This window comes from Geotrypetes seraphini, chromosome 8 (assembly GCF_902459505.1).
Source record: "Geotrypetes seraphini chromosome 8, aGeoSer1.1, whole genome shotgun sequence".
Lineage (NCBI taxonomy): Eukaryota > Metazoa > Chordata > Amphibia > Gymnophiona > Dermophiidae > Geotrypetes > Geotrypetes seraphini.
In genome coordinates, this window is record NC_047091.1 from 1411550 (window position 1) to 1430050 (window position 18501).

The following is an 18501-nucleotide window of genomic DNA, read 5'->3' on the forward strand; positions in this document are numbered from 1 at the left end:
GAAGGATACACAGGACTACAGAGTGGATATGGTCCTCAGGAGGCAGTTTGAAGCCCTTGCCCTAGGAGTTAAGGTGACTGAAGAGCCCTAGCTGCTTTATCCTCTCCTCATAGGGAAGTTGTCCCAAACTGTTTATCACTTTCATCACTTTTCTCTGTACCTTTTCTAATTCCGCTATATCTTTTTTGAGATATGGCGACCAAAACTGCACACAGTATTCAAGGTGGGGCCATATCATAGAGCAAATACAAGGGCATTATAACATTTTCATCTTTGTTTTCCATTCCTTTCCTAATTCCTAACATTCTATTTGCTTTCTTAGCCGCCGACACACATTAAGTTGAGGGTTTCAACGTATCCTCAACAATGACACCTAGACCCTTTTCCTGGGCAGTGATTCCTAACACAGAACCCAACATCAGATGGCTATAGTTCAGGTTCCTCTTTCCCACATGCATCACTTTGCACTTGCGCACTGCTAATTTTTTTTAATGTTCAATAAGTTTTATTGAGTTATAATATTAAAGGAAAACATACATAGATTGATTCATATAGAGGATGGTATATCAACATTTTTGATACCTAGGGTAAAGGAAAAGGAACAGAAACCTATAGAATAAAAACATTGTCAGTAACAGTAATCAGAGAAAAGTGAAAATGCTGTATGGATATACACTAAGATAATTGAGCAGTAAGTATGATTATATTTGTTAAATAATACTTAATTGGGTATGAGACTATATTGAATGAGTGGTTCCCATATTTTAATGAAAGAGTGTATAACGTTTTTTTTCAGCAGCAATTCTCTCATATTTGGCAGTTATATAAACTGTATTCCACCAGGTGATTTATTCCACTTTAGAAGTATCTTTCCAATGTTGTAGGATAATTCTGATCGCCAACATTAGCAATATTCGTAGTAGTTTTGAACGTTCTTCTGTTATTGGATATTGAAGGTTTCCCAGAATGATAATCTGGAGATTTAAGGGTTCATTAATGTTCAGTAGGGAACAAGTTGTCACCCAGATTTATTGCCAGAACTCTTGTAAATGATGACAGTAATAAAGCAAGTGAGACAGGGTACCAGTCTCTTTATTGCATGACCAACAGTGACATGATCCATCATTGCTTAGTTTGGATAATTTGTATGGTGTCCAAATGGCTTTGTGAATCATGAAGAACAAAGTTTGCATAGCTGCCGCAGATTTTAACAATTTATGGATGGTGGTCCCAATGTTCCCATTGTTTTTCGGAAATATTTGTTTTAAGATCAAATTACCATGTTGACTCAGTACCACTGGGGTGAGGAAAATTAAAAGATTGTAATATCTTGTACCAGTGTGATAGAGCACCTTTCTTAGAAGAAGATATCTTTGATGAAAAGGTTATCAAACTTGGAGTAATAGAACATAGTTGTTTGTTTTTAAGGATTCTGGGTAAATCGCTGATTACTGAGAACCCCGCAGGAATTACTCCCATCCTTTCTATTTCAGTTTGTTTTTGGGATTAGCCCGTAGGAAGCTGGACGTTTGAAAGGGTTGTGTCAGAGGTGGGCGAGAGACTGGTGGAAGAGGGCGGGGGCGTTAGATGGAACGGTGCCGGTACCGGTGCCCGAATGGACCATGAAGTGGGATGCTTAGCGTGCGAGAGGGTGGCAACAGAAGCTTTGCAAAATATGTCTAAGGAATCATCACGAAAGCTGTTGTCAAGCAAAAAGTAAACAATGTCTTAAGTTCAATGTTAAAATAGTTCTCATTCTATCATAAACTTTGCTCTTGCACAAAATTGGTAAAAGGCAGACATGTCAAACTCTGGCCCGCCGGCAGACAGGTACAAGTGTCGGGCGGCGGAACTGACGTTAGTGGTGATAGGGTGGGCAATGAACCGTGACTTCGGCTTCCTAATGCAGGAGAGGCGCTGCAACCGCCGCCTCCCAAAGTTTCCGTCGCTTCAGAAGACGAGCTAAGAAGCGCGGGAACCTGCGCAAGGCATTTGAAGACGAGCGCGAGGCATTTGAAGACGAGCGCGTCACAACGGTGGATGTAAGCGCGGCGCTCATTGGTTTCAGGGTGGGGGTTAAGGTCCACACACTATAACGGCTTTCTTGACTTCTCTGGTAATTTTTTTTTTTTATTGCTCAGCCCTTTCAATTCAAAGCCGTATAACTAACTGTTCAAGCAGTTTAAAAAAATAAAAATAAAGTATTTGATGCGCTACGAGTTTGAAACATGAGTATGGGCTTTGTACGCATGCGCAGGGTCCTCATGCTTAAAAGTGGGGCTTTATTGCTTTTCCCAAATAAAATATCAGTTTCACAGGGTTCTTTTTTTTGTTCAAAAGATTTCCAAAGATACTTCTTATAAATTGTGTTAGTCATGTAGGGTGATTCATCCTACTACAGACATGTCTTTTTTTATTTATTTTCTTTACATCACAGAGTCGGCGTGAGGTTGTAACCCAGTGGTCTCAAACACGCGGCCCGGGGGCCACATGCGGCCCGCCAGGTACTATTTTGAGGCCCTCGGTATGTTTATCATAATCAGAAAAGTAAAATAAAAGTTTCTTGATCATATTGAAAGTCTCTTTAGCTATAAATGACAATATTATTACATAGCCAAAAGGAAAGATTTATAAACTATAAAGAGTTTTACCTCATGCAAAATTGTCATTTCTTTAATAAGACATTAACTATTTCTGAGGCCCTCCAAGTACCTAAAATCCAAAATGTGGCCCTGCAAAGGGTTTGAGTTTGAGACCACTGTTGTAACCCTACTAAGACTAAGGGGTCCTTTTATTAAGGTGCGCATTTAGCGTGTGCTAAATACGTTAGCATACCTTAATAAAAGGACCCCTAAGTATCTTAATAAAAAAATTGGGCCTATTACTTAGCCTATGTTTTAGATTTCGGCCCCTTATGTGATTGAGTTTGACATTCCTGGTTTAAGCTCTTCCGTTGCAGGATCTTTCACACTTTTGTTTCACGCAGGCCTGGAAAAGTTGGTATAGCTTTAGTTTCTCACTGAATGAATAGTTCTGCATGTGCCCTTATGTGCATTTTCTCCCCTAATACCTTGTACTGTACTAGCAAATTTATCTCATTTTACCCCATCTCATCAAATCGCATTCCTTGTTCCTTTCACTAACAGTCTCTGCTTATTTGTTGTAACCTTCATTCAAAAATGTTCACCATTTATGTTCTTACTGTTTCCAATCCACCGGTGGGCTGCTACTTTACAGGAACCTGGCTATACTGTATAGAGGAGAAGAGGTCCTCCTTGCCCAATGTGTTCCCCAGGTTTTTGCAAGCTTTTTTACAGTTTCACAGGTGTTTCTAGAGGGGACTATCATCTGCTTTGGAATAAACTGAAGGGGGCAACGGAACCCTCTGATGAAGTAGGAGGGATTCAAAAGCTGGAATGGATTCCTTCTGCATGGTTTTTGAGCACTGGGATATTACCCATCCATCCAGAATTATACACCTATCTGCTAGAAAAGATGTTAGCAAGGTAAGAACCTAATCTCTTTATACTGGTTAGTGAGGAATCCTGAGATTTTCTATCCTGGAATGGTACTTTCAGTTCAAGGTGATACCTTTTGGTTTGGCTATTGCCCCAAAGACCTTTTCCAAGATGATTGGTGGTAATGGCTCCAAAGCTGCAGAAGAAAGAAGTGTTGGTACATTCATGTTTGAATGATTGGCTGATATGGTCAAAATCATTAAAGGAGAGCAAATGAGTCATGAGGTGAGCAGTACAGTTGCTCCAAGAATTAGGAAGAGTGGACAATTTGGTCAGCCCAATTAGAGTATCTGGGAACATGATTTGATACCCAGATGGGCAAAGTTTCTCTCTTAGAAGACAGGATGCACAAGCTTCAGTTAAGAATGAACAACAGAAGAGTAACTTCAAATTTGGGGCTTCAAGTCACCAACTATAGAACTCGTGCTGTGGGTCACGGCTCATGTGTGTGCTGCAGTAAGCTCTGCTGGGGTTGGCTTCAGATAGAAGAGGGTTTGAACATATTGTTTTGGAGGCCAGTGAGGGACAGTTTGACCTGGTGACTGTGCTTAAGCAATTTGAACTGAGGGATGGATCTGAATTCTGTGGCATGGATTCTAATTACCATGGATGCTACTGTGAGCAGTTGGAGGGGTACATTGCCAAGGCAAGGTAGCACAAGTTCCCTATGGATGATCAACCAACTAAAGGTAAAGGCCATTCATCTTGTCTAGTCTTTAAACCACTAGTAAAGAGCAAGGTCATAAGGGTTTTATCTGATTACAAGACAGCAGTGATATGAATCAATTGTCGAGTGGTACAGAGTCATTTGGGTGTTTGAAGGTTCTAGGAAAGGGGAAGCAGTCTCTAAAGCCACAGTGCTCAGATAAATCAAAATATTCAGGTTAGCATACTTGTGTGTGTGCACAGGGGGGGGGGGGAATGTCTCTTACATTGAAGGCCCATTTTACAAGGATGTAGGCAGTGTCCTAGGAGGAATATGGTTTGATATTTGCAAGACTGCCACATGGTCTTTGTGAGGCATTATAGATTAGACATGTAGGTTTTTTTAGGACATGGATTTTGTGGCCACTGTTTTGGCAGCAGGATTGTCAGTGTCCCACTCTTAGCAAGCACTTTTTTTGGTACTTTCCAAATGTCCAGACTAGTCTTTTGAGACAATAAAGAAGGGGAAACTAGGACTTATCCACTAATTTTCTGTTCTTGAGTTCCTCCAGATTAGTTCAGAACCAACCAGTTTGGAGAAGTAAAGAGTATTAATTGGAAGAAACTGGTGAAGGTGACCAGTTCCTGCATCTCATATTTTGGATGGTAAGAGAATTCAGAACAGTTCCAGTTTTAGTGTTACCAGTTTGTTTATGAGAATGATCTTGGTTGTTTCTTGTCTCTGGATTTTGGGGATTCATCATGCTTTGCCAACAGAAATACTGGCAAGGTATGGGATGCACAGGATGAAAGCACTGAACCAATTCTCAGTCTTAATCTGCTGGCAGGAGAGCTTATACCCATGCATCTGGGCTGGTCTGGAGGGACCCGGGGAAGGAAAATAGGTAAGCCCTAATTTCTCCTTTCCTGAATTGATGACCTGTGCAGTGTGCAATCTTGGCGTTCATACCACCAATTAATGTGCCTTATAAGCAAATAACATGGAAGGATTGGTAGTAGTGTGCATCATTGCAATAACTCGGCTTAGAAGAAAGAGACCCTAATATATATTAAATGGATATGGTAAAGGATGGATATGAACCCAGCTGAAAGAACATTTTCTCTCCCTCCCCACCAGGGTCTGTTGTGCAATGGCGGCTCACATGGATCAGATTTTGCTGTGTAACAATTGTGCCATGAAAGGTGCTTTTAGATCTATTCTGGATGAAGCCCTGGAGGATCATTGCAATTCAGAAAAGGTACAGAAAATCTGTGAGTACCATATTTTTCACTCCATAAGACACACTTCCCCCCCCCAAAAAAAAAAAAAATTGGTGGAAATAAGGGTGCGTCTTATGGAGCGAATACCCAAACCCCCCCTCCCCCCCCGGTTACCTTATTTTAATTTTGGTGCCTTCCCTTGCTGGATGTGGCTGCTCTTTCCTTCTGTTGCGGCAAAGCAGCACACAAGGCTGCCTGCCTAATCCCGCGCTGCGGGACCAGGCAAGCAGGCTTGTGCACTGCTCTGCCGCTACAGAAAGGGAAGAGGAGGAAGCCGTGTCAGCCGACCAGCATCAGCTTCCCTGCGGGCCGGGCGCGAGCAGCAGCCATCGGAACCGGAAACCACTGGGAGTCCCGGCATGGCGACACAGCCCTGACGAGAGTGAGCGGCTATGGCAACAGCAGCAGTGGTGGCTGGTTCCGGCCTCCCGCTCTCCTCCCTCCCTTCCCCCATGGCAGCGCTGGGCAGCACATCCAGGCCTCAGCTGCCTCCACCGCCAGTCCTCTGACTCCCTTCGTGTTCGCCTCAGCCCCCATGGCAGGCATGACATGGAGGAACTAAAATAAGGTACAGGGAGAAGTTGGAGGGGATACGGGGGGGGCCCTGCATGCCTGTTTGCCTTGGGGGGTGGGGTGCCCTGTCTGCCTCGGGGTAGGGGGGTGGGGATGAGGAGGAAGGAAATGAAGCTTAACATGGGGAGGAAAAGAGACAGAGCAAAGAAATGCTGAAGGAGGAGTGAGCATAGGGACAGGGATATGGAATAATGCTGGAAATGGGAGGAATAAAGATACAGAAATGTGATACTTAATGGAAGGGGAGGAAATGGTATATATGGATAGTGAAGAAGAGAAGAAAGATTATGCACTTTGGGGGGCCCTGCCTGCCTGCTTGCTTGCCTTAGGGTGGGGGGCCCTGCCTGCCACTAGGCCTGCCTGCCCTGTGCCCTGTCCCTACCTACCATTAGACTACCAGAAGGAGGACAGGGTACAGAGCCTGGCAGGGAGGTGGGACAGGGTGCAGAGCCTGGCAGGGAGAATTTGGTTCAAAATGTTTGGGTTTTTTTTCTTGTTTTCCTCCTCTAAATCTAGGGTGCGTCTTATGGTCCTTCAAGCCCAGTATTTCTTTTTTCAAAAGGGCCAATCAAGGTACTTGGCAGGATTCCAAAAAGTAGATAAATTCCATTCTGCTTTCCTTCAGGAATAAATAGTGGTTTTCCCCAATCTACTTTCCAGTGTACTAGGAGTGTCATTCTAGACAAGTGAGTTATCTCCTTATGGCCGTGAGCCATATGCAGAAGGAATCCACTCCAGATTTTTTCTGTCCCTCCTACTTCACTGGGAGCTCTATTGCCACCTGCAGTTTTTCTTTTCTGCACTTGAGCTGAAAGGAGTGTTTTAGTTCTGCTCTCCCCTCTTCTTATTTTATTAGGTGCTTTTTCTCTGTTTTTGGTAACTTCAGTGCTTGGAGCTTTCATCCTTGGCACTGTTTTGCCTCCACAGAGAAGAAGCAGACTGTGGTCTGCAGATGACAGACCAATCCCTGGTGGTAACTATTAGCCAGTCTGCTTTTGTTCGTGATCCCCTTCTTAATCATTCTTGTTCATCCTTTTCGCCGCCACCTCACATTGCGCAGACGGCTTCATCGACTTGTCGACCAGTACTCCCAAGTCAACATTCAAGATTATGAAGGGAGTAGATAAAGACAGGTTGTTCACCCTCTCCAAGGTGGGGAGAATGAGAGGGCATTCTCTAAAGTTAAAAGGGGATAGATTCCGTACAAACGTAAGGAAATTCTTTTTCACCCAGAGAGTGGTGGGAAACTGGAACGCTCTTCCGAAGGCTGTTATAGGGGAAAACGGTTCATAGATAATGACGCGAAAGACAAAAGCGCGCGCCGACAATTGAGCGCAGTGTGCACCGCCGCACCACTCTAAATTACAGTTTTTAGGTGCTCCGACGGGGGGTTTTGTTGGGGAACCCCCCCAGTTTACTTAATAGACATCGCGCCGGCATTATGGGGGGTTTGGGGGGTTGTAACCCTCCACATTTTACTGTAAACTGAACTTTTTCCCTAAAAACAGGGAAAAAGTTAAGTTTTCAGTAAAATGTGGGGGGTTACAACCCCCCACAACGCCCCCACAACGCGGTGCGATGTCTATTAAGTAAAGTGGGGGGTTCCCCCCACGCCCTCCCGTCGGAGCACTAAAAACAGTAATTTAGAGCGGCGCGGCGGCGCGCACTGCGTTCAATTGTCTGGGCGCGCCTTTGTCCCGGCGCACTTTTGACCTGACACCGGGGAAAACACCCTCCAGTATCCTAGGGTAGGGATGAGTTGTAAATGTTGAATAATGTAGATGATAGTGGTGAACCCTGTGGTACCCCCGAAGGGTTTCTCCAGGAGTTTGAGTAGGTCCCACGGTATGATCTCTTTGTTAGGAAACCCTGTATCCAGTTTCTTGCTTTTCCCGCAACTCCAATTGCATCTAGGCAGTGTAGCATTATTTCGTGATCAACAAGATCAAAAGCACTGCTGAAGTCTAGTTGTAAAATCCGAGCACTTGCTCCTTTGCTGAATAAGCCGTATAGGTGATTAAGGATTGAGGCTAGGACTGTCTCAGTGCTAAAACCTTTTCTGAATTCTGATTGGTGTTCATTGAGTCTGCTAAATTTCTCTAGATAGTTCACTAGCTCCAAGTTGACCAATCCTTCAAGTAGCTTGGTAAATATGCTTGCTATGGGTCTGTAGTTGGTTTTCAGGGCTGATGAGTTTTTTTGATCCTTAGGGATGGGTGTGATTCAGTATTTATTTATTCCCAGACATTTCTTCTTCAGAATTCCAGAAATTATAAATGTGCTCAGTACGATTTTCTAGCACTTGGGGAGGAGGGAAGGCTTTATGCATCCATCTTGGTTCTCAGCTCAACAGTGCCCCTATTTATATCTTTTTGAAGGTGCAGTGTCCAAAATTGTACACAGTATTCCAAATGGGGCCTCACAACAGCATTATCACCTCCTTTTTCCTACTGGCTATTTTCCTTATGCACTCAAGCATCTTCCTGGCTTGGACTGTTGCCTTTTCTACCTGTTTTGACACCCTGAGATCATCAGACACAATCGCCCCCAAGTTCCACTCTTCTTCCGTACACAGAAGTACATACTTTGCCTCTGATACTGTACTGTTCTCTTGGATTTCAGTAGCCATTTTTTTAGCATTCAGTCTTAATTGCCAGTTACCAGACCATTCTTCAAACTTCGCCAGATCCCACCTCATGTTATCCACATTCTCATGAGAACATAAAAATAGCTTTACTGGATCAGACCAATTGTCCATCTGGCCCAGTATTCCGTCTTCACGGAGGCCAATCCAAATCATAAGTACCTGGCAAAACCCCAGATAGCAGCAGCATTCCATGTCACCAATCTAGGGCAAGCAGTGGCTTCTCCCATGTCTGTCTCAACAGAAGTTTATGGACTTTTCCTCCAGGAACTTGTCCAAAGCTACATTAATCACTCTTACCACATCCTCTGGAGTGTTTACCCTATTACAGAGCTTGGAATCATCCGCAAAAAGACAAACTTTGCCAGACAGTCCTTCCGCAATATCACTCACAAAGATGTTAAAAAGAGCCGACCTAAGGATAGATCCCTGTGGCACTCCACTAACAACATCCTTTTCCTCTGAGCAAACTCGTTTTACCACCACCCTTTGTCTCCTTCCACTTAACCAGCTTTTAATCCAGTTTGCCACTTTAGGGCCCATACCGAATGCACTTATTATATTTATCAATTGTCTAGATGTTGCTTTTTATAACTTTGCAGTATAAGAATGAAAAGATAAAAATTTGGCATGTTCACATTTTAAATTGGTAAATTGCAAAATTTGACTATCTTGGTCACAAAAGCAAAATTTTATGGAAATAACACATTTTCTATACTTTTTAGGCATGAGCAATTAGGAAATTATACTTACCTCCCAGGAACATCATTACAGTTGCTTATTACTTTTAAAAAGTAATATATTGCCAGTAATATAATACTTATTAATATATTACTGCCTAGCACTGCTTTTGAGATATTTATCTGTTTCGAAAATAAGCACCATAAACATTCTGGAGAGAATTTGAGATCTCAATTATTTGGGTGTTGATTATTGTATTTAATAATTTTTACTTTGTACATATTTAAGAAAAAATACATTGCACAGAATGTAGGAAAATAGACCATCATTGTTATCACTCTGAACTTACAGACATCATGTGTCAGAAAGCTCTAGGTTGTGTGTTCCTGACCCTGGTATTCAGTTTAGTTTTGATACTGATAAGATAGATTTGAAAGCTGGGTAAATATTTCACTGCAACTCAAAATGGTCACAGTGCTGGAGGGATTGTTTGTGATTTCCAAGTTTTTAAAACTATTTTTTATTGTTCTCTCCTGAAACCTACTCTTGGGAACTGAAACATTGCTATATTGTTTCCAGAGCCGAGGGAAGCTAAGACAGATCCTGTCATTTGTCACAGATTGCATATGCTCCATTGTCATGAGCAGTGCTGACAGCAGCTTTCGAAGGAGGTGCCTCAGAGATATGCAGGTAACCTTTGCCTGTGCTATGCAGCTGAGTGAAATCCATGAAAATGTCCAAAGGAATTAATTAAAAACTGCCTGAAGCTTATTTGATAATATGACTGATGTGGTAGAGGGTACTCACTAGTGATGCCCGATTCATGATTTGAATCAGTTCACCAAATCACTTCGGGTGAATCAATTTAAAACCCATAAAAATTGGCTTCCCGATTTTGTCTGACCCTTCCCCCTCGCCCCCTAAAGCAGGTGCGGAGTGCTGCTCTTGCTGGCCAGCCACTGCCGCACCTGCTTTAGAGGGGAGGAGGGAGAGTCAATTGGGAAGTGCTGCTGTGCTGGTCTCCGGTTTCTCCCCTGGCCTCCCCGAAGGACTGCGCACTCCCCCCCCTCTCCGGGAAGGCCTCCATGTTCCCCTTAGCCTCTCCGCACCATTTACCTCATAGCTGCAGTCTGCAGCGAAGATTGCAGTTACAGCATCTTTGTAAACTTGCTTTTGAGCTGTTTCCTCCGCTGTGATCCTGCCTCTGATGTCAGAGGAGGGGCGGGACTGCAGCAGAGGAAACAGCTCAAAGCAAGTTTACAAAGATGCTGTAACCGCGATCTTTGCTGCAGACTGCAGATATGAGGTAAATGGTGCGGGGAGGCCAGGAGGAATACGAAGGCCTTCGGGGTGGGGGAGGGCAGTCCTTCAGGGGAGGCCTTTTGGAGGTGCAGGCCTTCAAGGAAGGAACAGGCCTTCAAGGGGGGGGGTGCAGACCTTTAAGGGGGGAACAGGCCTTCAAAGGGGGGACAGGCCAGGGATGGTGGCATAGGCCTTCAGGGGGAAGTGCATGCCTTCGGGTGGGGGGGCAGACTTTCAGGGGGGTCCTAGTGGAGAAGTACACGGAGGGAAAGGGGGTTCAAAGAGACATGCATTTGCCGTACTTTGGGGGGGGAAGAAATAATGGGTCTAAAAATAGAGGACAGGGAGAGAGATGATGGACAATGGGATTTAGGGAGGGAAGGAACAGAAAGAGAGAGAAGTTGGACACAAGGGATGGTGTGGAGGGGGATAGAGATGCTGGATAGGAGGGTAGTTGGGAAAAGAAAGGGAGAGATGGTGAACTCTGGGGTGGTGGGGAAGGAGGGAGAGATGCTAGATGAAAGGGTAGTTAAGAAAAGGTGGATCTGTGGAGGGAGACGAAAAAAAGGAAAGATGCTAGACCTCCTGGGGAGGTAAGGAAGCGGAAAGGGAGGACAGAGATAGCAGATGGATGGTTAGAACAGAGAAAGAAGAAAGAAGGAGACCCTGGCAAGCAAGTTATCAGAAGACAACCAGAGCCTGGGACCAACAAGATTTGAATAATGACCAGACAACAAAAGATAGAAAAACTAATTTAATTTTTCATTTTCTGATTACAATATGCCAGATTTGAAATTGTATCCTGCCAGAACTGAGCTAGGATTTAAGAGAGAGAGGAAAAGTTTTTTTTGTTTGTTATTTTGTTTACATCACAGCACCACTGTGGTTAGGAGAAGGCAAAGGGGGTGAAGAGGCTATAAAATAAACCCACCAGGATGTTTGAAAAAAACACCCAATTGGGCAGGAAAATCGAATCGAATCGAAAAACCAATTCAATAGGCTGAATCAAATCGAATCAAAATTTTTTTTCCTTAATCGGGCAGCACTAGTACTTACATCTCCAGTATTTTCTTATGTAAAGCTTGTTTGTTTGCTAAACATTCTACAATGGATACAAGATTTATTTATTTAATTTTCTATGCTGTTCTCCCCTGTGAGCTCAGAATGGGTTACAGGTTACACTTCACCCTCTGAATCCGAGGTTTCAGTATCCGCGGATTCAGTTATTGGCGATTTTTTTTTTTTAGAAACAATTTCCTTTTTGGGCTATTTTTTAGTCATCTGAGCCTCCCCGGAACCTTACTTGGTGGGTGGTTTAGTGGTGAAGCAGGGCAGGAGCAATCTTCCTATGCTCCTGCCTCGTGCAGAGCCATCACCAAAATGGCTGCCATGAGTTCCCATTGTAGTCTCGAGACTACAACGGGAACTCTTGGCAACCATTTTGGTGACGGCTCTGCACGGAGCAGGAACATAGGAAGATCGCTCCTGCCCCACTTCACCGCTAGACTACCAGGTAAGGTTCCGTGAACGCAGGAGGGAGGCAGGGTTGGGTCAGACCCGGCCGAAAAGTTATTCGTGGTTTTTCACACTTCGCGGTCCAGCTCTGCACCTAACTCCCACGGATACGGAAGGAGAAGTGTAATATACATAAGAAAAGACAAAGGGGATGTCTTAAACAACCGAGATAAGTCCTTATTCAAAACAGTAATTAAAAAAATAGGAAAAACAAATGGAAGTATAAGACACCATAAAATATGAAAGGCAATGAAACAATACAATAAATAAAAATTAAAATCATAAAACATTCATAAACTGTAAAACACATTAAACCAAATCCCTAAGAGAGAGCACTGGAGGGATTAAGGCATGACTAGAACTGCCTGATTCCCGATTCAAATTGATTCACCGATTCACTTTGGCTGAATCAATTTGAATTGATTTGTTCTTGGAAAAATTTGGACTTGCTGATTCAGTGCAGGCCTATAAGGGGGTGCTCCAAGGGCTGTGGTCATCAAGGTCTGGAAACTTCTCTGCAGTGTCTCTCAAAACATGTTGCTCTTGCCAGCATCAGGCCTTCCTCTCTGCTGGGTCCTGCCATCGTGGAACCTGGCAGAGAGGAAGTCCTGACACTGGCAAGTGCAGTGAATTGTGAAGACTGTACTGCTTAGGGTGTGTGTATTGGGGGAAGGGTGTGACAAAGCAAGAGAGGGGGAAAAGAATGGGAAGTTATCAAACCTTGGGGAGGGGGGCATGGATGGAGGGTGCCGAATCTCTGGGGGGAAAGAGATGGCCTGGAGACAAGAGTGATATTAGATAAGGCAGTGGGGAAGAGTGGGCAAGGCTGAAGTCACGGAGGGAGGAAAAGAGAGAGGGACAGGGCAGCTGGAAGAGCAGAGGGAAGAGAAATGAGGAGGGAACAATGGAAAAGATGCTAAATCCATAAAGTGGAGAGAAAAAAGAGAGAGATGCTTGCCCTGGGATGACGGGTGTAGGAAGCAAAAGGGAACAGAGGGCAAAAAAACTGGACAGAAGGGCCACAGGGGGAGGGATGGGGACATTGGATGGAAGGGGCAGAGAGAGCGGGCAGATGCATGGAAGGGAGAGAGAGAACAGACACTGGATGGAAAGAAGAGAGTGAAGAGGATGATTAAAGCAGAAACAACAAAAGGTAGAAAATACTGTTTCTTTTTCTTGATTGTAGCTGTATTGATAAATGTTTATAAACAGAAAATGAAAATAAAGTAATCTATTTTATTAGACTCATTTAATATAATTTTTTACTAACCAGGTTAGGACAGAATAGCGTAACAGCAGTATACTGTATTGACTTGAAGAAGGAGGTTTAGGCTTCTGAAAGCTAATTCAAAAATGGATTAGTCCAATAAAATGGTATTTTCTTATTTTCCCTTTTTGTTTTATTTCTATTTGTTAAAGTTGTGATAGTAAATTTGAAAAAATCTGACAACATCTGATATCTTTTTATTTTGCACAGTACTAGGGGACATGTCATGTAGTACTGTTTCTGTGATGCAGAGTCTGGCATCTTGGCCATTTAATTTAACTTTTGTTTACATATTTCTATTTTAAGTTTGTGATTATTTATTCCATACTGGGCAAGGGTGTATCTGTGTTCTGTGTATATGAAAAGGACATGGTTTTCTGTGCAGGATCGATCTGTATTAATCTGGTTTGTTTAGTTTTACAATAAAAATTGATTCAATTTTAAACTTAAAAAGCTGTGTCATTGAAATTGAATCAAATAAAAAAAAATCAAGCAGCTCTATTCTTTACTCTTCCAGTAGTCACAAACCGCCTCCCACCACCCAAAGATGTGAAAGAATAGTGCATACCAGTCCGTATGACAACGTCAGATCTTATGGTCAATCCCATTACTACTGTTATTTGTATAGTGATACCAGATGTACGCAGCGTGGTGCAGAGTCATGAAAGAGACATTAGAACATTAGAGCAGCAAGCAGGTTGCTGGAGTAGCCTGGTGGTCGCTGCAGTGGACGACAGAGATGGAGACCCAGACCTATATCCTAGTCTACCAAACATGTGAGCTCTCCAAAACACACCCAAAACCTACTTGTACCTACATAAAAATGATACTTGCAGGCATAAGTGCTATAAGGTGGATACAGTAAGTTTTGGGTAGGTTTTGGAGGGCTCATCATACAATATAAGTGAGTTGTGATGAGATATATATATATATACCTGGGACCATTATGGGTTCATTGCGGTGCCACCTGGGCAGTGTTTCTCAATTTGGACCTGGAGTACACCCTTGCCAGTCAGGTTTTCAGGATATCCACAATGAATATGCATGAAAGAAATTTGCATATAATGGAGGCAATGTATGTAAATAATTTTTGTTGCAGTTCTCTATATCTTTCCCAATTCCGCTATATCTTTTTTGAGATAGGACGAACAGAATTGCACACAGTATTTGAGATGTAGCCATGCCATAAAGCAGGGGTGCCCACACACTTATGGCTTGTGAGCTACTTTTAAAATTACCAAGTAAAATGATCTACCAGCAATAAAACTTTTAAAAAAACAAAGCACACTGTACGCAGAGAAAATGTTAATTATCATTATATTCAGGGTTTTTTCAAAGAGGTCAAGGCAGATGACTTTAAAATATGCAATCAGTAACAACTATAGACAAATATAGAGCAAAATATAGACAGCAGAGTCTCTGGTTGCACTTCCTTCTTCTGACTAAATAAATATATAAATATATATACATACATACACACACATATATATATATGTATGTATATTTTTCTTTCTTTCTCTTTCCTTTCTTTCCTTTTTTCTATCTCTCTCTCTTTCCTTCTTTCTTTCTTCCTCCAGACCTCATTCCATTCCCCAACCAAAATCGCTCTCTGATCCTCCCGGAGTCCAACTTTTCTTCCTCTCTCATCTCACAGAGATCATGTGCAGCATTTTTCACCACTGCCCACCAGCCTCATTCCCATTTCTCCTTCTCTCATCCCTCCATCACTATGCCAAACATTCCTCCTCCTTGCATCCCCTTCAATCTATCCCTCTGTTCCCTCTCCACCATCATATCCAATATTTCTCCTCTCATCCTTCTCTCCATGCCCAATTTTCCTTTTTCTTCCTTTCCCTCTCACTCATACACTGATGCCCAACAATCTTTCCTTTATCCCAGGACAAGCAGGCAGGTATTCTCACTAGTGGGTGACGTCATCTGACGGAGCCCTGATGCGGACGTCTCACAAGCATACTTGCTTGTAGAAACTTTAGAAGTTTCGAGTCGCCCACACCGCGCATGCGTGAGTGCCTTCCCGCCCGATGCACCGGGCGTGTCTCCTCAGTTCTTACTTTTCCGCAGAGCCGAGACTCTCTGCGCAAAGTAACTTCACTTGTGCCTTCTAAGTCTGCTGTTTTGGGTTCTTTTTACTCATAATCGTTGGTTTTCGTCGTGTTTTCTTATTTTTTTTTTAAAAAAAATTTTTTTCCTTCCGTTCGACCGGGCAGGCCACGTGGCCGCAGCCCCACGGCTTCGATCTAGCGGCGGAGCTTTTTTGGCCTATGTCCCGGCCTATCACCAGTTTTAAAAAGTGTGTCAAGTGCCAGCGCGCGATTTCGCTGACGGACCCTCATCGACGCTGTCTTCAGTGTCTCGGGCCTCAATACCTTCCGAAATCGTGCCGGCCTTGTTCCACACTTACAGCACGTGCGTTCAAGCGTCGCTGCGTCTTGTGGGAGTCACTGTTCAGCATGGAGGCTTCGTCAGAGCTGCCCTCATCGAAGAGCGCCAAACCTTCGACTTCCGCCTTGACTCTTCCGTCTTCCACCTCTGTGGCCTCGAGTCTCTTCAAGCCTGCTTCGTTTGTGCCGGCTTCGACTCCGACGCCTGCTGCGGTGCCTTCCTCTGTCTCCTCAGGTCAGGTAGCACAGCAGCCCATTCCCCCCGTGGTGCTAAAGGTGCCCAAGGCGTCTAAGTCCAAGCACCTGGGCGCCAGGGACCCCGAAGTCCATGCAGGAGGTCCCATTGCGGATGCGGATCCCTCCTTGCCGTCTTCGTTCCAGACCTTGCTGGAGAAGCAGTTCATCGAGCTCTTTACCACTATGGGGTCGAAGATTCTCTCCCAAATCTAGCCTGGGCACGTGAAGGCCTCCCATGAGGTCGAGCCGCCTCCGGTGCCTCCACGACGTACACTCTCGCTGCAGGGAGCCGAGTCTCTGCAAGTGTCTGGTCTGGCATCGATGCATGCATCGAAAGGAGCAGAGTCTTTGCCCATGCCTCCATTAGAACCGATTCACTCGATGCAAGGAGCAGAGTCTTTGCGAGTTCCTCCGTTGGAACCGATTCTCTCGATGCCAGGAGCGGAGTCTTTGCGAGGGCCTCCTCCGGACCCGATACCCTCGATGCCGAGCCTCGAGGCTTGGAGGCACCCAACCACCTCTGCTTCGATCCACCGCCTCCAGCCCCATCCACTAGCTGGAAGCTTCGACGGTGCCTCGCTCGCCTCGACGGTCGTCTTATGTAAGTAATTCTTCCACATCTTAACCCTCCTCGGGCTTATTATTTTATTTTTATTTTTTTTCCATTTATAATTTTTATTCGTTTTCAAATTTTACATAAAGTGTACAAATTATTAAAATACAATTGATGAATACACAATATCACTTTTATATCTAATACATCATATTTTAAATATATTTTTATCCCCTCTCCCTCCCCCCACCCTTCTAGTACTTTTCAATCATACATTACATACTGTATATCATGTTATATCATATTATATAAAAATTATTTTCACTACCCTCCCCTTCATGTGTGTCACCAAGAAGATATTGAAAAGAAGAAAAGAAATCTTACTATTTATTCATTGCAATATTTTGTCAATGGCCCCCATATTTTTATAAATTTAGTATATGTCCCTCTTTGTATTGCTATTGCTCTTTCCATTTTGAATATATGACATATTGTATTCCACCAAAATGTATAATTTAGGTTATTATAATTCTTCCAATTGTTGGTTATATGCTGAATGGCAACCCCTGTCATGATTAATAATAGCTTGTTATTTTCTGGTGAAATTTGACTTTTTTTTCTCATCATCATTCCAAATAACATTGTATCATATGATATTGCTATATGATTTTCCATCAATTTATTAATTTGTGGCCAAATTGAATTCCAAAAACTTTTAATGTAGGGACAATGATATAGTAAGTGATCTAACGTCCCTGGTTCCAGATTACAGTGCCAGCATTTATTGGACTTAGAACTGTCTAATTTTTGCAAACGTGTAGGGGTCCAAAAAGCTCTATGTAATAAAAAGAACCAAGTTTGTCTCATAGATGCTGACACTGTACATCTCATTCTCCAAGACCAAATTAGTGGCCATTGAGATGCATTAATTTGATGCTTAATCTCAATGCTCCAAATATCTCTTAGACCATTTTTTGGTTTTTTATTCAAATATCCAGATATTAATTTATACCACAATGCGGCTTGATGTCCTAGGAAGTCTGCTTGAAAACATAAGAACTTTAAACTATATTGATTATTTAATGTTTTCCATTCAGGGAACCCAACCTGAATGGCCTGCTTCAATTGCAACCATTTAAAACTTTGTGTTTTATTAAGACCAAATCTATGTTGCAATTGTGAAAAATCCAGCAGTTTACCTTCTGAAATAACATCGGGCTTATTATTTTGATAAGTTTAAATTAATTAAAAATAACAACATGATTTTGTTAAAAACCCACATTTTTGGAAGTTTGCACTTCTAGAGGGGACTATTAACTATAAGGGACAAACTAGCCACACAAAGGTAACATTTGGATTGGAAATTATAACCAGCAGGATTTTTGACTGTGCACAGAGCGAAATGTTTTTGATCTGACCATGTTTCTTTTTTCCATTAATACATCTCTTGTCTAGGTTACAGACACCCAAAACTTTCATACTGCTATCCAGAATTCTCTTAGCAGGATAACAAATGGCAAGCTGCTAGTCAGAAGAACATGTGGCCTCAGAAAGGTATTTTCTATTGTCGTTCAGCATTCAGGTGTAAAATTGATGCCCTTATAGATAGTGTAGACTCAGTAGTAGCCTAAAGAATTCTTTTTGGTTTTTTTAATTAAATTTTCACATCAGTTCACAAGAATAATCTTGTTCCATGCAACACAGGAAAGGAAACATTTTTACCGATTTAACAAAAACTTGTCAAAATACAGAAATGTGACCAAAAAAAGAAGAGACAAGGCCTCGAAATACTATGGAACAGTAGCAAGAACCATGTGAGAGATGAAATCTTTATTGAAGATGTAAAAATATCATAAAAATATGGACCCAGTTTCGGCAACCAT

The 18501-nt window shown here is 42.9% G+C and overlaps 1 protein-coding gene across 9 annotated transcripts in view; it reads left to right on the forward strand.

The window, feature by feature from the left end:
• Positions 1-1517: 1517 nt before the first annotated feature.
• LOC117365124 overlaps positions 1518-18501 on the forward strand; it is a 32171-nt gene continuing 15187 nt past the window's right edge. The window contains exons 1-4 of one of the 9 annotated variants that reach the window (XM_033955104.1): positions 1518-1716; positions 5302-5422; positions 9922-10032; positions 18074-18172. In XM_033955104.1, the coding sequence (XP_033810995.1) occupies positions 1616-1716; positions 5302-5422; positions 9922-10032; positions 18074-18172 (432 nt within the window). In that variant the 5' untranslated portion in view covers positions 1518-1615. Of the gene's footprint in view, positions 1717-1801; positions 2117-2845; positions 5436-9921; positions 10033-18073; positions 18173-18501 lie in introns of those variants that run through there. The other 8 variants (XM_033955113.1, XM_033955109.1, XM_033955111.1 and 5 more) reach the window with 8 other exon arrangements.